The following is a 20,534-nucleotide window of genomic DNA, read 5'->3' as shown; positions in this document are numbered from 1 at the left end:
ATATATATGTACACAGTGTACACATGTGTGGTATATATGTGTATGTACACAGTGTACACATGTGTGGTATATATATATATATGTACACAGTGTACACATGTGTGGTATATATGTGTATGTACACAGTGTACACATGTGTGGTATATATATGTATGTACACAGTGTACACATGTGTGGTATATATATCTATGTACACAGTGTACACATGTGTGGTATATATATGTATGTACACAGTGTACACATGTGTGGTATATATATGTATGTACACAGTGTACACATGTGTGGTATATATATGTATGTACACAGTGTACACATGTGTGGTATATATATGTATGTACACAGTGTACACATGTGTGCTATATATATGTATGTACACAGTGTACACATGTGTGGTATATATATATATGTACACAGTGTACACATGTGTGGTATATATGTGTATGTACACAGTGTACACATGTGTGGTATATATATGTATGTACACAGTGTACACATGTGTGGTATATATATGTATGTACACAGTGTACACATGTGTGGTATATATATGTATGTACACAGTGTACACATGTGTGCTATATATATGTATGTACACAGTGTACACATGTGTGGTATATATATATATGTACACAGTGTACACATGTGTGGTATATATGTGTATGTACACAGTGTACACATGTGTGGTATATATATATATATGTACACAGTGTACACATGTGTGCTATATATATGTATGTACACAGTGTACACATGTGTGGTATATATATGTATGTACACAGTGTACACATGTGTGGTATATATATGTATGTACACAGTGTACACATGTGTGCTATATATATGTATGTACACAGTGTACACATGTGTGGTATATATATATATGTACACAGTGTACACATGTGTGGTATATATATGTATGTACACAGTGTACACATGTGTGCTATATATATGTATGTACACAGTGTACACATGTGTGGTATATATATATATGTACACAGTGTACACATGTGTGGTATATATGTGTATGTACACAGTGTACACATGTGTGGTATATATATGTATGTACACAGTGTACACATGTGTGGTATATATATGTATGTACACAGTGTACACATGTGTGGTATATATATGTATGTACACAGTGTACACATGTGTGCTATATATATGTATGTACACAGTGTACACATGTGTGGTATATATATATATGTACACAGTGTACACATGTGTGGTATATATGTGTATGTACACAGTGTACACATGTGTGGTATATATATATATGTACACAGTGTACACATGTGTGCTATATATATGTATGTACACAGTGTACACATGTGTGGTATATATATGTACACAGTGTACACATGTGTGGTATATATATGTACACAGTGTACACATGTGTGGTATATATATGTACACAGTGTACACATGTGTGCTATATATATGTATGTACACAATGTACACATGTGTGGTATATATATGTACACAGTGTACACATGTGTGGTATATATATGTATGTACACAGTGTACACATGTGTGGTATATATATGTACACAGTGTACACATGTGTGGTATATATGTGTATGTACACAGTGTACACATGTGTGGTATATATATATATGTACACAGTGTACACATGTGTGCTATATATATGTATGTACACAGTGTACACATGTGTGGTATATATATGTACACAGTGTACACATGTGTGGTATATATATGTACACAGTGTACACATGTGTGCTATATATATGTATGTACACAATGTACACATGTGTGGTATATATATGTACACAGTGTACACATGTGTGGTATATATATGTATGTACACAGTGTACACATGTGTGGTATATATATGTACACAGTGTACACATGTGTGCTATATATATGTACACAGTGTACACAGGTGTGGTATATATATGTACACAGTGTACACATGTGTGCTATATATATGTACACAGTGTACACATGTGTGGTATATATATGTACACAGTGTACACATGTGTGCTATATATATGTACACAGTGTACACATGTGTGCTATATATATGTACACAGTGTACACATGTGTGGTATATATATGTACACAGTGTACACATGTGTGCTATATATATGTACACAGTGTACACATGTGTGCTATATATATGTACACAGTGTACACATGTGTGGTATATATATGTACACAGTGTACACATGTGTGCTATATATATGTACACAGTGTACACATGTGTGGTATATATATGTACACAGTGTACACATGTGTGCTATATATATGTACGCAGTGTACACATGTGTGGTATATATATGTACACAGTGTACACATGTGTGCTATATATATGTACACAGTGTACACATGTGTGGTATATATATGTACACAGTGTACACATGTGTGCTATATATATGTACACAGTGTACACATGTGTGCTATATATATGTACACAGTGTACACATGTGTGGTATATATATGTACACAGTGTACACATGTGTGCTATATATATGTACACAGTGTACACATGTGTGCTATATATATGTACACAGTGTACACATGTGTGGTATATATATGTACACAGTGTACACATGTGTGCTATATATATGTACACAGTGTACACATGTGTGGTATATATATGTACACAGTGTACACATGTGTGCTATATATATGTACACAGTGTACACATGTGTGGTATATATATGTACACAGTGTACACATGTGTGCTATATATATGTACACAGTGTACACATGTGTGCTATATATATGTACACAGTGTACACGTGTGGTATATATATGTACACACAGTGTACACGTGTGGTATATATATGTACACACAGTGTACACGTGTGGTATATATATGTACATACCATGTAGATACACGCTGATAAAAGGTAGTGACACACAGTAAGTGACAGTAAAGGAGAAAATGATTAGAGGACAGTAAGAGAGACAGTAAGAGACAAGATAGACAGTAAGAGACGCAACAAGACAGTAAGATACAACAAGATAGACAGTAAGACAAGATAGACAGTAAGACAAGATAGACAGTAAGAGACGCAACAAGACAGTAAGATACAACAAGATAGACAGTAAGACAAGATAGACAGTAAGAGACGCAACAAGACAGTAAGATACAACAAGATAGACAGTAAGACAAGATAGACAGTAAGAGACGCAACAAGACAGTAAGATACAACAAGATAGACAGTAAGACAAGATAGACAGTAAGAGACGCAACAAGACAGTAAGATACAACAAGATAGACAGTAAGACAAGATAGACAGTAAGAGACGCAACAAGACAGTAAGATACAACAAGATAGACAGTAAGACAAGATAGACAGTAAGAGACGCAACAAGACAGTAAGAGACAACAAGATAGACAGTAAGACAAGATAGACAGTAAGAGACGCAACAAGACAGTAAGAGACAACAAGATAGACAGTAAGACAAGATAGACAGTAAGAGACGCAACAAGACAGTAAGAGACAACAAGATAGACAGTAAGACAAGATAGACAGTAAGAGACGCAACAAGACAGTAAGAGACAACAAGATAGACAGTAAGACAAGATAGACAGTAAGAGACGCAACAAGACAGTAAGAGACAACAAGATAGACAGTAAGAGACAAGATAGACAGTAAGAGACGCAACAAGACAGTAAGAGACAACAAGATAGACAGTAAGAGACAAGATAGACAGTAAGAGACGCAACAAGACAGTAAGAGACAACAAGATAGACAGTAAGAGACGCAACAAGACAGTAAGAGACAACAAGATAGACAGTAAGAGACAAGATAGACAGTAAGAGACGCAACAAGACAGTAAGAGACAACAAGATAGACAGTAAGACAAGATAGACAGTAAGACAAGATAGACAGTAAGAGACGCAACAAGACAGTAAGAGACAACAAGATAGACAGTAAGAGACAAGATAGACAGTAAGACAAGATAGACAGTAAGAGACGCAACAAGAAAGTAAGAGACAACAAGATAGACAGTAAGACAAGATAGACAGTAAGACGAGATACACAGTAAGACAAGATACACAATAAGACAAGAAGATAGACAGTAAGAGAGACAAGAGAAACAGTAAGAGAGACAAGATAGACAGTAAGAGACAGTAAGAGACAGTAACGTCAATATCTCACCTGTAAGTCAGGTATGAGGTAGTGGTAGTGTCAGTATTGATCACCAGAGAGACAAGATAGACAGTAAGAGAGACAAGATAGACAGTAAGAGAGACAAGAGAGACAGTAAGATAGACAGTAAGAGACAGTAACGTCAATATCTCACCTGTAAGTCAGGTATGAGGTAGTGGTGAAGTGTCAGTATTGATCACCAGGTCTCCAAGGTCTTCTCCTGGTCTCCCTGGTTCCTCTTCCACACTTCTGTACTCTCTCTCTCTCTCTCTCTCTCTCTCTCTCCAATATATATTCATATTTTCCCTTCACTATATACACGGTTTTCAATATTACATATACATTGTCTTGACTATACACATTGTCTTCACTATATCCATTGTCTTCACTATATCCAGTCTTCACTATATACATTGTCTTCACTATATCCAGTCTTCACTATATACATTGTCTTCACTATATCCATTGTCTTCACTATATCCAGTCTTCACTATATCCATTGTCTTCACTATATACATTGTCTTCACTATATCCAGTCTTCACTATATACATTGTCTTCACTATATCCAGTCTTCACTATATACATTGTCTTCACTATATCCAGTCTTCACTATATACATTGTCTTCACTATATCCATTGTCTTCACTATATCCAGTCTTCACTATATCCATTGTCTTCACTATATCCATTGTCTTCACTATATCCATTGTCTTCACTATATCCATTGTCTTCACTATATCCAGTCTTCACTATATACATTGTCTTCACTATATCCATTGTCTTCACTATATCCATTGTCTTCACTATATCCATTGTCTTCACTATATCCATTGTCTTCACTATATCCATTGTCTTCACTATATCCATTGTCTTCACTATATACATTGTCTTCACTATATCCAGGCTTCACTATATCCAGTCTTCACTATATACATTGTCTTCACTATATACATTGTCTTCACTATATCCAGTCTTCACTATATACATCTTCACTATATACATTGTCTTCACTATATCCAATCTTCACTATATATTATCTTCACTATATACATTGTCTTCACTATATCCAGTCTTCACTATATACATCTTCACTATATACATTGTCTTCACTATATACAGTCTTCACTATATACATTGTCTTCACTATATCCAGTCTTCACTATATACATTGTCTTCACTATATACATTGTCTTCACTATATCCAGTCTTCACTATATACATTGTCTTCACTATATACATTGTCTTCACTATATACATTGTCTTCACTATATCCAGTCTTCACTATATACATTGTCTTCACTATATACATTGTCTTCACTATATCCAGTCTTCACTATATACATTGTCTTCACTATATACATTGTCTTCACTATATACATTGTCTTCACTATATCCAGTCTTCACTATATACATTGTCTTCACTATATACATTGTCTTCACTATATCCAGTCTTCACTATATCCAGTCTTCACTATATACATTTTCACTATATACATTGTCTTCACTATATCCAGTCTTCACTATATACATTGTCTTCACTATATCCAGTCTTCACTATATACATTGTCTTCATTGTCACAGACCCTGAGCTGCTTTGGGGATTAGCGTGGACGGTTACAAAGCATGGCTTGCTTCTGCAGTGTTTTAAAAACTGAGTTTGGAGAGTTGAAGGAGGAGGTCTTGCTTCTCCAGGAGGAGATTAGGAGGCTGAAGGTCCACCTCAATGGGCCTGGGAGAGTGTGTGAGGTGGTTGGAGATGTGGGGAATGAGGCTTCTAGCAGTGAGGTGCAGTCTGTCTCTCACTGTGAGGAGGCTGTAGGTGGGGAGGTAGCAACGGGTACCAGCAGTGAGGTGCAGCCCAGCACCTGCTACAAGTGGCGAGTTGTTCACAGTAATGGGAGGCGCATCAGAGTAAGGAAAGTTAAGAGTGAAGATCTGAAGGTAGGAAATCGCTTCTCTGTTCTCCAGGATGAATGTACTTCAGTGGCCAGTGAAGGTAAGGGTACTACTGCCCCTGCTAATGAAGGTAAGCGCATTCTTGTGGTTGGTGACTCTCAGGTAAGATATGTTGACCGTGCTTTTTGTAATAGGAATAAGAAGATGAGAGATAGAGTGTGCTTCCCTGGAGCTGGTGTTGGGGACATTGTCAACAGACTGGATAATATCATGTCAGGTAATGGGAACAAGCCCATTATCTGTCTCAGTGCTGGTGGAAATGATATTGGGAAGGGTAGGAGAGTAGAGCTGCTAGATAAGTACAGGTCAGCTATAGATTTCATTAAGTCTAAGGGAGGGATCCCAATCATATGTAGCATCTTGCCTAGAAGGGGAGTAGGAAATGAATGGTTGTCTAGGGCAATTGGTGTAAATTGCTGGCTAGACAGATACTGCAAGGAACTTGCAATCCCATTCATTGACAACTGGAACAACTTTTATGGCAAACATGATATGTATGCAAGGGATGGGGTTCATCTCTCTGGGGCAGGGGTGGTAGCACTTGCAGACTCGATTGAGAAGGCCATTGGTGAAATGCCTATGATTTTAAACTGATGGAAGATAGAGGTATGGGTGTGTGTGGGAAACAAGCAGGTTGCAACACTAGGGTTGGAAACAGTAAATGTATAAAAGGCATTCAGCATGAAGTTATAAATAAAGACAATAGAACAGGTCAGAAAACAAAGGGGGACAGCAGAGGGCAGCAAGGGACTAGCCCCCTTAAGGTTTACTATACTAATAGCAGGAGTGTTAGAAATAAGATAGATGAGCTAAGATTAATTGCAAGTGCAGGAAACGTAGATATTATTGCTATAACAGAGACCTGGCTCAATCTGAAAGATAGAGAGATGCCATCTGAATGTCACATACAAGGCTATAAATTATTCCACACTGACAGGGTCAACAGGAAAGGTGGTGGAGTAGCGATGTATGTCAGAGACAATTTAAATTGTTGTGTTAGACAAGATATTAAATTAGAAGCGTCAGCCACTGAATCTGTTTGGTTACAGCTTCTCGAGGGCCGAGAAAAACTAATTTTGGGTGTGATTTACAGGGCCCCAAATCTTGATAGGGAGTGCAGTAAACTTCTATGGGACGAAATTCGTAAGGCATCTACATACGAAAATGTTGTGCTAATGGGAGACTTCAACTATAGACAGATTGACTGGAGCAATTTGACAGGAAATTTAGAGTCGGGTGACTTTCTTGATACGATCCAGGATTGTTTTTTAAAACAGTTTGTGACAGAGCCAACTAGGGGAAATAACCTCCTTGACTTGGTTCTTGCCAGTAGGGAAACACTAATTAATAATCTTGAGGTTAATGATGAGCTTGGGGAGAGTGATCACAAATCACTCAGTTTTAACATATCATGGAATTCCCCTAATAATGGCAATCAAGTCTCCGTCCCTGACTTTCGCTTGGCTGATTTCATAGGACTGAAAAATTACTTAGGTGGGCTGAGCTGGAATGACCTGACTAGGGGTCAGGTAGGTGGTGATGGTTGCCGATATGATGCTTTCCAGGGCATAGTTCTAGCTGCTCAGTCAAATTATGTTCCAAATAGGGAAATCAGATCAAACAAAAATGATCCTAAATGGATGAACAATAGATTAAAATATCTGATTGGTCAAAAGAGAGGCATATATAGGCAAATCAAAAGAGGAGAGGGGCAATTAAGAAATCGATATATTCAGTTAAAGAGAGAAATAAAAAAGGGAATTAGAAAAGCAAAAAGAGATTATGAGGTTAAAGTTGCAAGAGAATCGAAGACTAACCCAAAAGGATTCTTTCAGGTATACAGAAGTAAGATCAGGGACAAGATAGGCCCACTCAAAAGTTCCTCGGGTCAGCTCACTGACAGTGATAAGGAAATGTGTAGAATTTTTAACACATACTTCCTCTCAGTTTTTACACAGGAGGATACCAGTGATATTCCAGTAATGATAAATTATGTAGAACAGGACGATAATAAACTGTGCACTATTAGGGTCACAAGTGACATGGTCCTTAGGCAAATAGATAAATTAAAACCTAACAAATCCCCAGGCCCTGATGAACTGTATGCAAGGGTTCTAAAGGAATGTAAAGAGGAGCTTAGCACACCTTTGGCTAATCTTTTCAACATATCACTACAAACTGGCATGGTGCCAGATAAGTGGAAAATGGCAAATGTGATACCTATTTTCAAAACAGGTGACAGGTCCTTAGCTTCGAACTATAGACCAATAAGCCTAACCTCCATAGTGGGAAAATTTATGGAATCAATAATTGCCGAGGCAGTTCGTAGCCACCTTGAAAAGCATAAATTAATCAACGAATCTCAGCATGGTTTTACAAAGGGACGTTCCTGCCTTACGAATTTATTAACTTTTTTCACTAAGGTATTTGAGGAGGTAGATCATGGTAACGAATATGATATTGTGTATATGGACTTCAGTAAGGCTTTTGACAGGGTCCCACATCAGAGACTATTGAGGAAAATTAAAGCACATGGAATAGGAGGAGAAATTTTTTCCTGGATAGAGGCATGGTTGACAAATAGGCAGCAGAGAGTTTGCATAAATGGGGAGAAATCAGAGTGGGGAAGCGTCACGAGCGGTGTTCCACAGGGGTCAGTGTTGGGCCCCCTGCTGTTCACAATCTACATAAACGACATAGATGAGGGCATAAAGAGCGACATCGGCAAGTTTGCCGATGACACCAAAATAGGCCGTCGAATTCATTCTGACGAGGACATTCGAGCACTCCAGGAAGATTTGAATAGACTGATGCAGTGGTCGGAGAAGTGGCAGATGCAGTTTAATATAGACAAATGCAAAGTTCTAAATGTTGGACAGGACAATAACCATGCCACATATAAACTAAATAATGTAGATCTTAATATTACGGATTGCGAAAAAGATTTAGGAGTTCTGGTTAGCAGTAATCTGAAACCAAGACAACAGTGCATAAGTGTTCGCAATAAAGCTAATAGAATCCTTGGCTTCATATCAAGAAGCATAAATAATAGGAGTCCTCAGGTTGTTCTTCAACTCTATACATCCTTGGTTAGGCCTCATTTAGATTATGCTGCACAGTTTTGGTCACCGTATTACAGAATGGATATAAATTCTCTGGAAAATGTACAAAGGAGGATGACAAAGATGATCCCATGTATCAGAAACCTTCCCTATGAGGATAGACTAAGGGCCCTGAAACTGCACTCTCTAGAAAGACGTAGAATTAGGGGGGATATGATTGAGGTTTATAAGTGGAAGACAGGAATAAATAAAGGGGATGTAAATAGTGTGCTGAAAATATCTAGCCTAGACAGGACTCGCAGCAATGGTTTTAAGTTGGAAAAATTCAGATTCAGGAGGGATATAGGAAAGTACTGGTTTGGTAATAGAGTTGTGGATGAGTGGAACAAACTCCCAAGTACCGTTATAGAGGCCAGAACGTTGTGTAGCTTTAAAAATAGGTTGGATAAATACATGAGTAGATGTGGGTGGGTGTGAGTTAGACCTGATAGCTTGTGCTAACAGGTCGGTTGCCGTGTTCCTCCCTTAAGTCAGTGTGACCTGACCTGACTAGGTTGGGTGCATTGGCTTAAGCCGGTAGGGACTTGGACCTGCCTCGCATGGGCCAGTAGGCCTTCTGCAGTGTTCCTTCGTTCTTATGTTCTTATATCCAGTCTTCACTATATACATTATCTTCACTATATCCAGTCTTCACTATATACATTGTCTTCACTATATACATCTTCACTATATACAGTCTTCACTATATCCAGTCTTCACTATATACATTATCTTCACTATATACATTGTCTTCACTATATACATCTTCACTATATACAGTCTTCACTATATCCAGTCTTCACTATATACATTATCTTCACTATATACATTGTCTTCACTATATACATCTTCACTATATACATTGTCTTCACTATGTACATTCCCTTTACTCACGTATATACGTCATTATGATTATAATAGAATGTATATATACGTAATTATAATAAAAAAGAAGCGCTAAACCACAAGGGCTATATATACGTAATATATATAAAAAAAATTAATTTCCGGAGATTTCAACAATGATATTTGTCAATAACTCCATAAGCGCTAAACCCACAAGGGTCACTAACCCCCCCCCCCTATGTCAATCTTCCCTACAAAACGAGCTATAATCCCCCCCCCCTTAAAAACTTATATTAATTTTTAATTTACAGCCAAAAAAAATTAATATATCTGAGATTATTATTATTATAATCAAAAAGAAGCGCTAAGCCACAAGGACTATACAGCAATATATCTGAGAGATTCCATATTACTGGTTATTATTTTTTATCAAATTTATATTGGTGTTGAAGTTGGCTGTTCATGTTATATTATGGAATTAAACATACCTACGGGCTTCCCATAGTGTGAATAACATAGAGGAGGAAGAAAGCAAAAATTAGAATGTTGTTCTTGTCCTTGTAATATATTGTAAGGTGTAAGTAGCAAGATATACAGGGGAAGGATTATTTTAGAAGCATGCGGTAAATGTCGTCCAGTTAACGCGTTCTCTATTATCTGACTTTTCAGCCTTAATATGGCGGAATTATTATTATTATAATCAAAAAGAAACTATATGGCGGAATTAAGATGGATCTGAACACTTGCGGATACCTACGATATTCACTTACTTTATGGTTCCCAATTATTGACGATTCACTCTTCGTTGGCTACGATTACACACGATTAAATTTGGTTACTCCTATTTCGCGCTATTTTCCGCCATTTGACGTTTGTTTTCCCTGGCGTGTTGGTTCTGACCTCACTTTTAAGTCTTCTAAAAGGCACCAATTTTTGGCACATTTGTAATCAATGAAGAGGTTCTTGATCCGAGAAAATTGTGCTGGTGGTGTTCACCATACTTGGATCAAACCTGAAATATCCCCCGCCCCATTTGAGGAAAAAAATGGCAAAGCTTTATCGAGACATTTAAGCTTTTCTCTTCTTTTACCACTAAATTAATTTCCCTCGTGGGATATACCTTGTTGCTATTATAATAATGAAAAAGAAGCGCTAAACTTGCAAGGGTCATACAGCATCTTGATGCTATATTATATTATAATCAAGGGGGAAGCGCTAAACCCGTAGGATTATACAGCGCCTGGGGGGGGGATGTGGAAGGTATTCAGGCTTCAGGGAACTGGAGCACAGATCCAATTCCCTGAATCAAGAGCCCCTCACCAGCATCAAGGAGCCTTCCTTGAGGGGTGCTATATTATAATCAAGGGGAAGCGCTAAACCCGTAGGATCGTACAGCGCCTGTGGGAGGGGGGATCATGTTAAGTTTTCAGGCTTAATTCAGGATTATAATAAAAAAAGCGCTAAACCACAAGGGCAAGGAACTGGAGCATAGATCATTATTATTATAATCAAGGGGGAAGCGCTAAACCCGGAGGATTATACAGCGCCTGGGGGGGGGATGTGGAAGGCATTCAGGCTTAATTCGGGGAACTGGAGCACAGATCCAATTCCCTAAATCAAGAGCCCCTCACCAACATCAAGGAACCTTCCTTGAGGAGTGGAGCATAGATCAAATTCCCTAGATCAAGAGCTCCTCACCAGCATCAAGGAACCTTCCTTGATGCTATATTATAAAGGGAGAGCGCTAAACCCGTAGGATTATGCAGCGCCTGGGGGAGGATGTGGAAAGTATTTAGGCTTAATTCAGGGAATCGGCAGACAGATCCAATTCCCTAGATCAAGAGCCCCTCACTGGCATCAAGGAACCTTCCTTGAGGGGCTATATAAATATTTCATAAATCCAAATGTATTATAAAGGGGAAGCGCTAAACCCGTAGGATTATACAGCGCCTGGGGGATGTGGAAGGCATTCAGGCTTACTTTGGGGAACTGGAGCACAGATCCAATTCCCTAAATCAAGAGCCCCTCACCAACTTATCCAAATGTACTGTAAACATTATGAGGAAGAGTTGCTAGGACTGTGTATCCATATGTTCTTATGCTAGCATCCACAGGATGGATATGAGGTACACAAACTAGCCACTACCATCCACAGGATGGATATGAGGTACACAAACTAGCCACTACCATCCACAGGATGGATGAGGTGCACAAACTAGCCACTACCATCCACAGGATGGATATGAGGTACACAAACTAGCCACTACCATCCACAGGATGGATGAGGTGCACAAACTAGCCACTACCATCCACAGGATGGATGAGGTGCACAAACTAGCCACTACCATCCACAGGATGGATATGAGGTACACAAACTAGCCACTACCATCCACAGGATGGATATGAGGTACACAATAAACTAGCCACTACCATCCACAGGATGGATATGAGGTGCACAAACTAGCCACTACCATCCACAGGATGGATATGAGGTACACAAACTAGCCACTACCATCCACAGGATGGATATGAGGTGCACAAACTAGCCACTACCATCCACAGGATGTATACAAGGTACACAAACTAGCCACTACCATCCACAGGATGGATACGAGGTACACAAACTAGCCACTACCATCCACAGGATGGATACGAGGTACACAAACTAGCCACTACCATCCACAGGACGGATACGAGGTACACAAACTAGCCACTACCATCCACAGGATGGATACGAGGTACACAAACTAGCCACTACCATCCACAGGATGGATACGAGGTACACAAACTAGCCACTACCATCCACAGGATGGATACGAGGTACACAAACTAGCCACTACCATCCACAGGATGTATACGAGGTACACAAACTAGCCACTACCATCCACAGGATGGATATGATTTGCACAAACTAGCCACTACCATCCACAGGATGGATACGAGGTACACAAACTAGCCACTACCATCCATAGGATGGATATGAGGTGCACAAACTAGCCACTACCATCCACAGGATGGATATGAGGTACACAAACTAGCCACTACCATCCACAGGATGGATATGAGATACACAAACTAGCCACTACCATCCACAGGATGGATATGAGGTACACAAACTAGTCACTGCCATCCACAGGATGGATACAAGGTACACAAACTAGCCACTACCATCCACAGGATGGATACGAGGTGCACAAACTAGCCACTACCATCCACAGGATGGATACGAGGTGCACAAACTAGCCACTACCATCCACAGGATGGATACAAGGTACACAAACTAGCCACTACCATCCACAGGATGGATACGAGGTGCACAAACTAGCCACTTCGGTGACAAAATCTAAATCTTGATGCTGGTGACGTTTTGAGCTAGGTTCAGGCGCTGTATAATCCTACAGGTTTACCGCTCCCATGATTATAATTTTATCTAAACAACCTTTATCCCTTCCTTGAAATGAACCTGATTACCTCCCATTGATTATAATTTCCATTACTTTCAGCAGTGATGGGGAAAGTAGTAAACCTGAAAAAGGTCACACAGCACCTAAGGAGTGACAAGAAATCAAGGATGAGCCTAAGGAAGTGTAGTTCTAATTTTTTTTTTTTTTTTTTTTTTTTTTTTCAACAAGTCGGCCGTCTCCCACCGAGGCAGGGTGACCCAAAAAAAAAGAAAGAAAATCCCCAAAAAGAAAATACTTTCATCATCGTTCAACACTTTCACCACACTCGCACATTATCACCGTTTTTGCTAAACCACAAGGGCCAGTGTAGTTCTAATTCCTTGAATCAACAGCCTTTCACCAGCTCACTATCATCGAAAGAATTTTTTTATGACAGTACCAATATCTCAAGGAATACATTATAATAATCATAGGGGAGTGCTAAACCCATAGGATTCTTCAGCACCTGTGGGGGGATGAAAGTATTTAGGCTTAATTCAGGGAATTGGCAGACAAATCCAACTCCCTAGTTCAAGAGCCCCTCTCTAGCATCAAGGAACCTTCCTTGATCAGTCAAGGAATACAGCTGAAACTAGTCAGCAATGAATTACATTATCTTTTTTCCTCCTCTCGTATATAAATTGGCTCCCTTACCTTAGTGAGCGACTAGTTAATGGTCCAAGTCGGACCGAAACTTCATATTCCCATTTTTCCCATTGAAATTTTCTTGCCCCCTTCAGTGTTTCAAACCATACCACGGGCAGGATTTGAACCCACGGTTTGTTTGCAATCGTGTCATTACAATTCAGTGTTTCACTTAAGGGGTACGACATCCAGCCTCTTTTCAAAACATTCAAAATAAACTCTCTGTACTACATCCACACATTCAAAAATTTCAACTTTAAACTAGTTTTGTAAATTTAGTAATTTATATGGAAGATTCTTTCCATTTCCTCACGAAGACAAAAAGGAATAAGACTTAAGAAAATAGAAAACTAAGATTGGAGAGTGTACACGTGTACATTCGTATGTTGTATGTAGTAGCAAGATGTACCTGTCATCTTGCATGTTTAAGAGACAAAGAAAAAAACACCAGCAATTCTCAAAGTGTAAAACAATTGCATTTTAATTTTACTCTTATTTGGCAGGATGGTAGTACCTCCCCGGGTGGCTGCTGTCTACCACGTTCTTATCACTTCTTTCTTATCTTACTACACAAGTTTCCTCTTTTCCTCTTACAAGTCAATGGGGTATTGTCTAATATTTTTTAACCTCCTTCTAGAATGCACTTAATAGGTCTGGGAGCCAGGAACTTCGACTTTTTCAAGCTTAAGCTGTCAAGCTTTTTTTCCACCATCATTACTGAATATCTTAAAAGAAAAGGATAAGAAACATAATTACACATAAATAGATTGTATTTACTTTGATGAACATCACAGAACAGAGCATTTTGACATGACGAAATAAACTTTTCCGAACATAAGAATTATTCTTTGTTCTCAATTTTAATAGAAAATAAACTTTTTCATATCAATAAAAACATTAAATTATTCTTCAAAACTAAACAATCTGAATATTACTGTTAATTCAGAGGCACAAAACATGTTATTGAGCAGCTAAATGTGAACTAGTGCAAAGCTGCTGTTTAAATTGATACATAATACACCTTTCAACATGGAAGGTAAGTGTTATGAAACAAGATGCTGCAAAGGATGAAATATACAACTTTATGTACACCAATCCTCAAATGTGACTCACTTCATCAGTGTGACTGTAGATTTTACGAGTGGGAGGTTCAGGGGTCACATTCCTTGAGGGATGGTTAAGAATTCTACCATTGGATTTGAAAGCTGAAAAAACCAATAGCATTAATTATCTCAAAGAGGATAATCAGAATTACCTTTCAAGATGAGTGGAGATGAAGCTACTAGCTAGAGTTTACAATCACAAGCAAATAGTTTAAGTACAGAACTTGCTTCAATATAGGCAGGATTATGCATCAACTTTCTACATTTTGCACCTACATGGACTGACACCAGACAACTGAGATGCATGACAATGGATTGGGGAATGAATCCTACCTACTTTACGAGATAAAGAGGTCAATTTATGAAAATCGAGATGAGAATTGTGCACAGTAGATACAAATATTTAATCAATATCTCACTCTCACTGGTCAGCAACCCAGTGGTGACTCTCGGGCACCAGCTCAAGATGTTGTGGTGATATAAAAGGTCTTTAGCCTATATCAAGAGGTACACTGAGAAAACTGGAAATGTAAAAATGTGCCATGACCAGTTCAAAAAGCTAAGTGCTGCTAGGTATGGCACTCTCAAAGCAAATGAGTTTTCCATTCGAACTCTTGCTAACAATTGCTTAGCATTGCAACAGAATGTGTGCATTAGTGTAAAAATGGAGAAATTTGTTCCCCTAGGCTAGCAACCTAGCAGCACTGACAAAATTAGCAACCCTAGGAAATGGTGGTCTATATCCCTCCACCCCCTTTAGGGTTAGAGGTATCAAGTATTAGTTTGGGTGGGAGATAGGATATTCACCTGTTCCTAAAATTCAAATTTAACACGGTGAACACCCTTGGCCTGGATATGGGGGAGGAGAGGAATGGCCATCTTAACCACTCTTAAAGAGAAGAATGGCAACTTGTCCAAGGTAAAAATAGATGAAGTGTTTTGTCTCGTGCGTTACATAGCTGCCAAAATTGCGACCAACAATGCAATGCCAAGTAGGATTATACTTCTTGTCGAATTCCTTTTTGATGTAGGCTGCAATGTCCTGAAAAGGAAGAAATACAATGAAAGTTTTCATGTTAATGTTAACCCTTAACCCTTTCAGGGTCCAAGGCCAAAATCTGAAGTCACGCACCAGTGTCCAAGAATTTAAAAAAAAAAATTTGTTATTTTTTCTTATGAAATCGTAGAGAATCTTTTTGTGAAGGTAATAAAACAAAAAGTACGAAATTTGGTGGAAAATTGACGAAATTAGGCTCTCGCGAATTTTGATGTGTCAGCGATATTTACGAATCGGCGATTTTGCCGACTTTGACTCCCATTTTAGGCCAATTACATTATTCCAATCAACCAAATTCTTAGCTATTTCACTAGTATTACTTCTATTCTATCGATTGAGCACAAGAAATCGCCAAGTCAACTGTTTCAACTACAAAATAAAGTGATCGGAAATTGTTAATTTGGCCAATTTAACACAAAGTTCAAAATATTCCAATTTCAAAATAGGCTCCAGAATAAACAATGTAGGTATTCCTGGAACTAAACTAACATTTCCTCTGTTCATTGGTTACATTTTGAGGCTTTACAAATAAATTCCATTTTGATTTTTTATTCACATAATGAATTTTTATTCACACCAAAAAATAGAAGATTTACTGTTATGCAATACTGTAATAATTGTATAAATATCATCACCATATTTGTGAATGTATATTAGACCCACCAGCTGACGTGTATTAGATGTGTGAGGTCGTTTGTTTACTCTTGAATATCGGAAAAAATTTAACATTTCCGCTACTTTGAGCTCAGTTTCAAGCCATTTCCTGTGCTAAAACCAATCAAAATCATCTCTATTTCTGTAATATGTCTTCCATTCTATCAAATGAGACCAAGAAATCGCAAATACAACTATAAAAAACATACGAAAAAACACTGCAAAGTCGCTGTTTTAATCGAAAAATCATGATTTCAGTTTTTTTCTCTCATTATACACAGTGTGCTGCAGGATCTGTTTTATGTGGTGCACACATACCACATAGATGTATTCTCTCATATCTAGGCCTAAATGTACCACTCACAGTTTATCAGAGTGAGCTGAGCTCATGGCGTAGATCTACGGTTTGGACACTCACCGTAAAGCCGTAGATCTACGGGACGGACCCTGAAAGGGTTAAATTGTCCAAACGTAGATCTATGTCCACATGCGGGGGCTCCGAACATAGATCTACTTTTTTTTTTTTACAGGCTTTCAAATGAGGAAAATCAAGGTCGCAGCGCTGCGCACGTGAACGTAGATCTACATTTGGACAGTTTAAGGGTTAAAGCAAAATACATTACAATTATTTTTGTTGCTGAACATATTAAAACATTAGTGTAAACACTTGGTCTACCTATTTATTATCCATTACCGCCTTTACTCTCCTATTCACACCTTTATGGCTCTCAACTCTACCTTAAATTCCAAGGGGAAAATGCATTTTAGCAAAGGACACTGTGGAAGGCAATTACAGGGTCTTCAGAAACCAGAAACACCATCCCTCAGAGTGCATACACAGCATTATTGTAATCCATTCTTATTTCGGTTTGAGTGACCCTGAAGTACAAGAATGGTGTTCACATGACGGGATGTCTTGTTTTGTTTTTTTAATGAACATGTGTTTAAATCAGCCTGACAAAGAATATAGCGTATGTATCAAAGTACATTAGAAGTATTCACTAACATCATGTACACTAGTATGAAGACATTAATGGCCAACACATTCAACAATTTTTGTAATTTACTAATGAGCATGCATTCTCCGAGGGCTGCATCTCTCAACATTTGGTAGTGACACGAGTGAGGTTACCGTTTTTCTTAAACACATCTCGCCAATAACATTGGGAAAGATCGAAGATGAATGAGCATTCAAAAAATATATTGGTATTCTAAATGGCTGCCAAGGTCGGCTGCTAGTGTATACAACAGATATTAGCAACAAGGTAGCAACTTCTGGTTCTAACTTAGAGTATGCATTATATCCCAATTGCTGGAAAACAATTGCAAGATGGGTTACACTAATACAGAATAGATGAATGATATCAATATGGTCAATCAGAATAAACTGGTCAGATTCTAAGTCAATCAGCATTCAGCGGTGAGTGTGGAACTCCACAATCTCTGAAGACTAAGGAAAGTTGTGTCTACAGTACACGCATTTGTGTACGAAATAAACTTGGAGTTTCAACAATGACTAAATAAATGTGTCAAACTGGGTGGTGACATTCACTAAACCCAGATACTGTATGTGTGTACATCTCAGTGTGTTTTATATTCATGGAAAGGCAATAAATCCACAGGGTTCATATACCATCTGGGAGAATGGAAGCATTGAGGGAAGGGAAGGGCTATACAAGTTCCTATGATAACCTATGCACAAGTATCTACAGCCCCAGCAATTATTGGGACATCATAAACCATAACAGTATTCTAGACTCAAGAATCTAAGCTTAAAATCTTTCATTAAGAAATTTAGTCTTTGCATTTTGACATTTCAAAATACTGTACAATGTTACAATTTAGTTATAAGGACTATATACAGTGGACCCCTGCTTAATGATCACCTCCCAATGCGACCAATTATGTAAGTGTATTTATGTAAGTGCGTTTGTATGTGTATGTTTGGGGGTCTGAAATGCACTAATCTACTTCACAATATTCCTTATTGGAACAAATTCGGTCAGTCCTGGCACCTGAACATACTTCTGGATTGAAAACATATCATTAACCGGGGGGTCGACTGTACTTTCTACCCAAATTAACCATAGGAATGTAATAAAACTCACCTTCTCTATATTGAATTTCTCAATGGCCTGAGTGGCACAGTCGACAGCATCTTGCTGCATTTCCTCTGACATGTCGGCATTCTTTACCACGGCTTTGCGGTCTGACGACATCCTGTAAATAAAGAACTTATGAAGAAACTTTGTGAAATATTTGTAATGGCCTAATACGATTTCATCTCCAAAGGCAATCCTGCCAGTGCTACACTGAAATACGAGCCTACAACAATAAACGTTCTTATTTAGCATGTAATATAGGGCTAGCAAAAAAGCCGAAGAAAATTAATAATGGATTCTTCAATAAAATTACTTGACAAAACAGATGCATCAATTTAAATTATTCCAAATGCAGTATCGTGAACAAAGTTTTTTTTTTTTTTTTTTTTTTATTTAAGTAACGAGTTCCTGCTCACGGTTATACCAAAAACCTGTAGTTGCAATTTATGGTTTTCTGCTCTAATGAAACCCATGGGCTCATTTTGACATGACAAAAGCAACAGCTGTCTAGCTCAGACTAATTTTACGTTCTGTGCAAAGGTTCCAAACTGTTAACAATAACTAAAATGTAAAACGCATGAAATGCTGGTTACAAAATATAAGCGGTAAACAGGGTAAAGGTCACTTGTTAAAAAAGCGGATACATGTGTGTATTACAGTGAATTAACGCTAGATTGACGCTAAAGATGTAGCTCTTGAAAACAGTCAGGGGGAAAGGGATGGTTTTCAGGGTGACATCTGTTCACAATTCTGGAACAAAGTTGCCATAAATTCTGGATAAAGTTGAATGATGGTAGTATCATTCTAGTAAGGTTTATTCTTTGTGTTCTGTGCAAAAAATTAAACGTTACTAAAACATCCAAACATTGGCTTGCAAGTTAACTAGTTAATCAAGCCAGACCCACGATTAAATGTTAACTTGTATACACACTTGCCAAAACGGGACAAAACACTATTGTAAAAAAAATTCAGTTAGAATTTTTATTCCAGTACACTACATTAATCACATTGGCAGACTTAGGTAACACGAGGGCTCGAGGTAACCGGTCCATGCGACACCTGCCCTACCTTGCTAGTAGCGACGGGCAGCAGAACATCTACATCTACCCTAATCGCTCTCTACAATGCTGCAAGTGAACCCAATGCAAGCAAGTTATTAGATGTAAATGCTATACAGTCTCAATAATTCTGAAATCATTAATATCACTACAGGCTTTGTTGCTAATTGGCTACTTTATGTCAGTGGGTAAAAGCCCTTTAAAAGGGATGAATTTTTATCTTTTAATCGGTAAATAAAATTAAGTCTCAAGAACAGGAAAATTCTACTACACAATAAGTTTTTGGTCTTGTGTTTAAAATACTTAACAGCCACCAATTATATGGTACAGTAAACCAAAGCAAACAATAGTTTAACCTCAAAGTTATATCAGGCATTGAAATATACTACTTGCAGAATGTATATCCACTTGAGGATACCTTTTTCTCAATGTCATCATAATCTACTAC

At 38.1% G+C, this 20,534-nt stretch overlaps 1 protein-coding gene across 4 annotated transcripts in view; it reads right to left on the bottom strand.

The window, feature by feature from the left end:
• Window positions 1-14,864: 14,864 nt before the first annotated feature.
• Window positions 14,865-20,534, bottom strand: part of LOC128700863 (dynein light chain 1, cytoplasmic) — a 15,436-nt gene continuing 9,766 nt past the window's right edge. For 2 of the 4 annotated variants that reach the window (XM_053794318.2, XM_053794319.2), the window contains 3 exons: window positions 20,097-20,155; window positions 19,035-19,146; window positions 14,865-16,257 (listed from right to left, as the gene is read on the bottom strand). In XM_053794318.2, coding sequence (XP_053650293.1) covers window positions 16,096-16,257; window positions 19,035-19,146; window positions 20,097-20,125 — 303 coding nt within the window. In that variant the 5' untranslated portion in view covers window positions 20,126-20,155 and the 3' untranslated portion in view covers window positions 14,865-16,095. The remainder of the gene's footprint in view (window positions 16,258-19,034; window positions 19,147-20,096; window positions 20,156-20,534) is intronic. The other 2 variants (XM_053794320.2, XM_070104719.1) reach the window with 1 other exon arrangement.

The sequence above is a fragment of the Cherax quadricarinatus genome, chromosome 94, assembly GCF_038502225.1.
Source record: "Cherax quadricarinatus isolate ZL_2023a chromosome 94, ASM3850222v1, whole genome shotgun sequence".
NCBI lineage: Eukaryota > Metazoa > Arthropoda > Malacostraca > Decapoda > Parastacidae > Cherax > Cherax quadricarinatus.
Note: the sequence above shows the minus strand (reverse complement) of the source record. Positions and strands in the feature narration are given on the sequence as shown.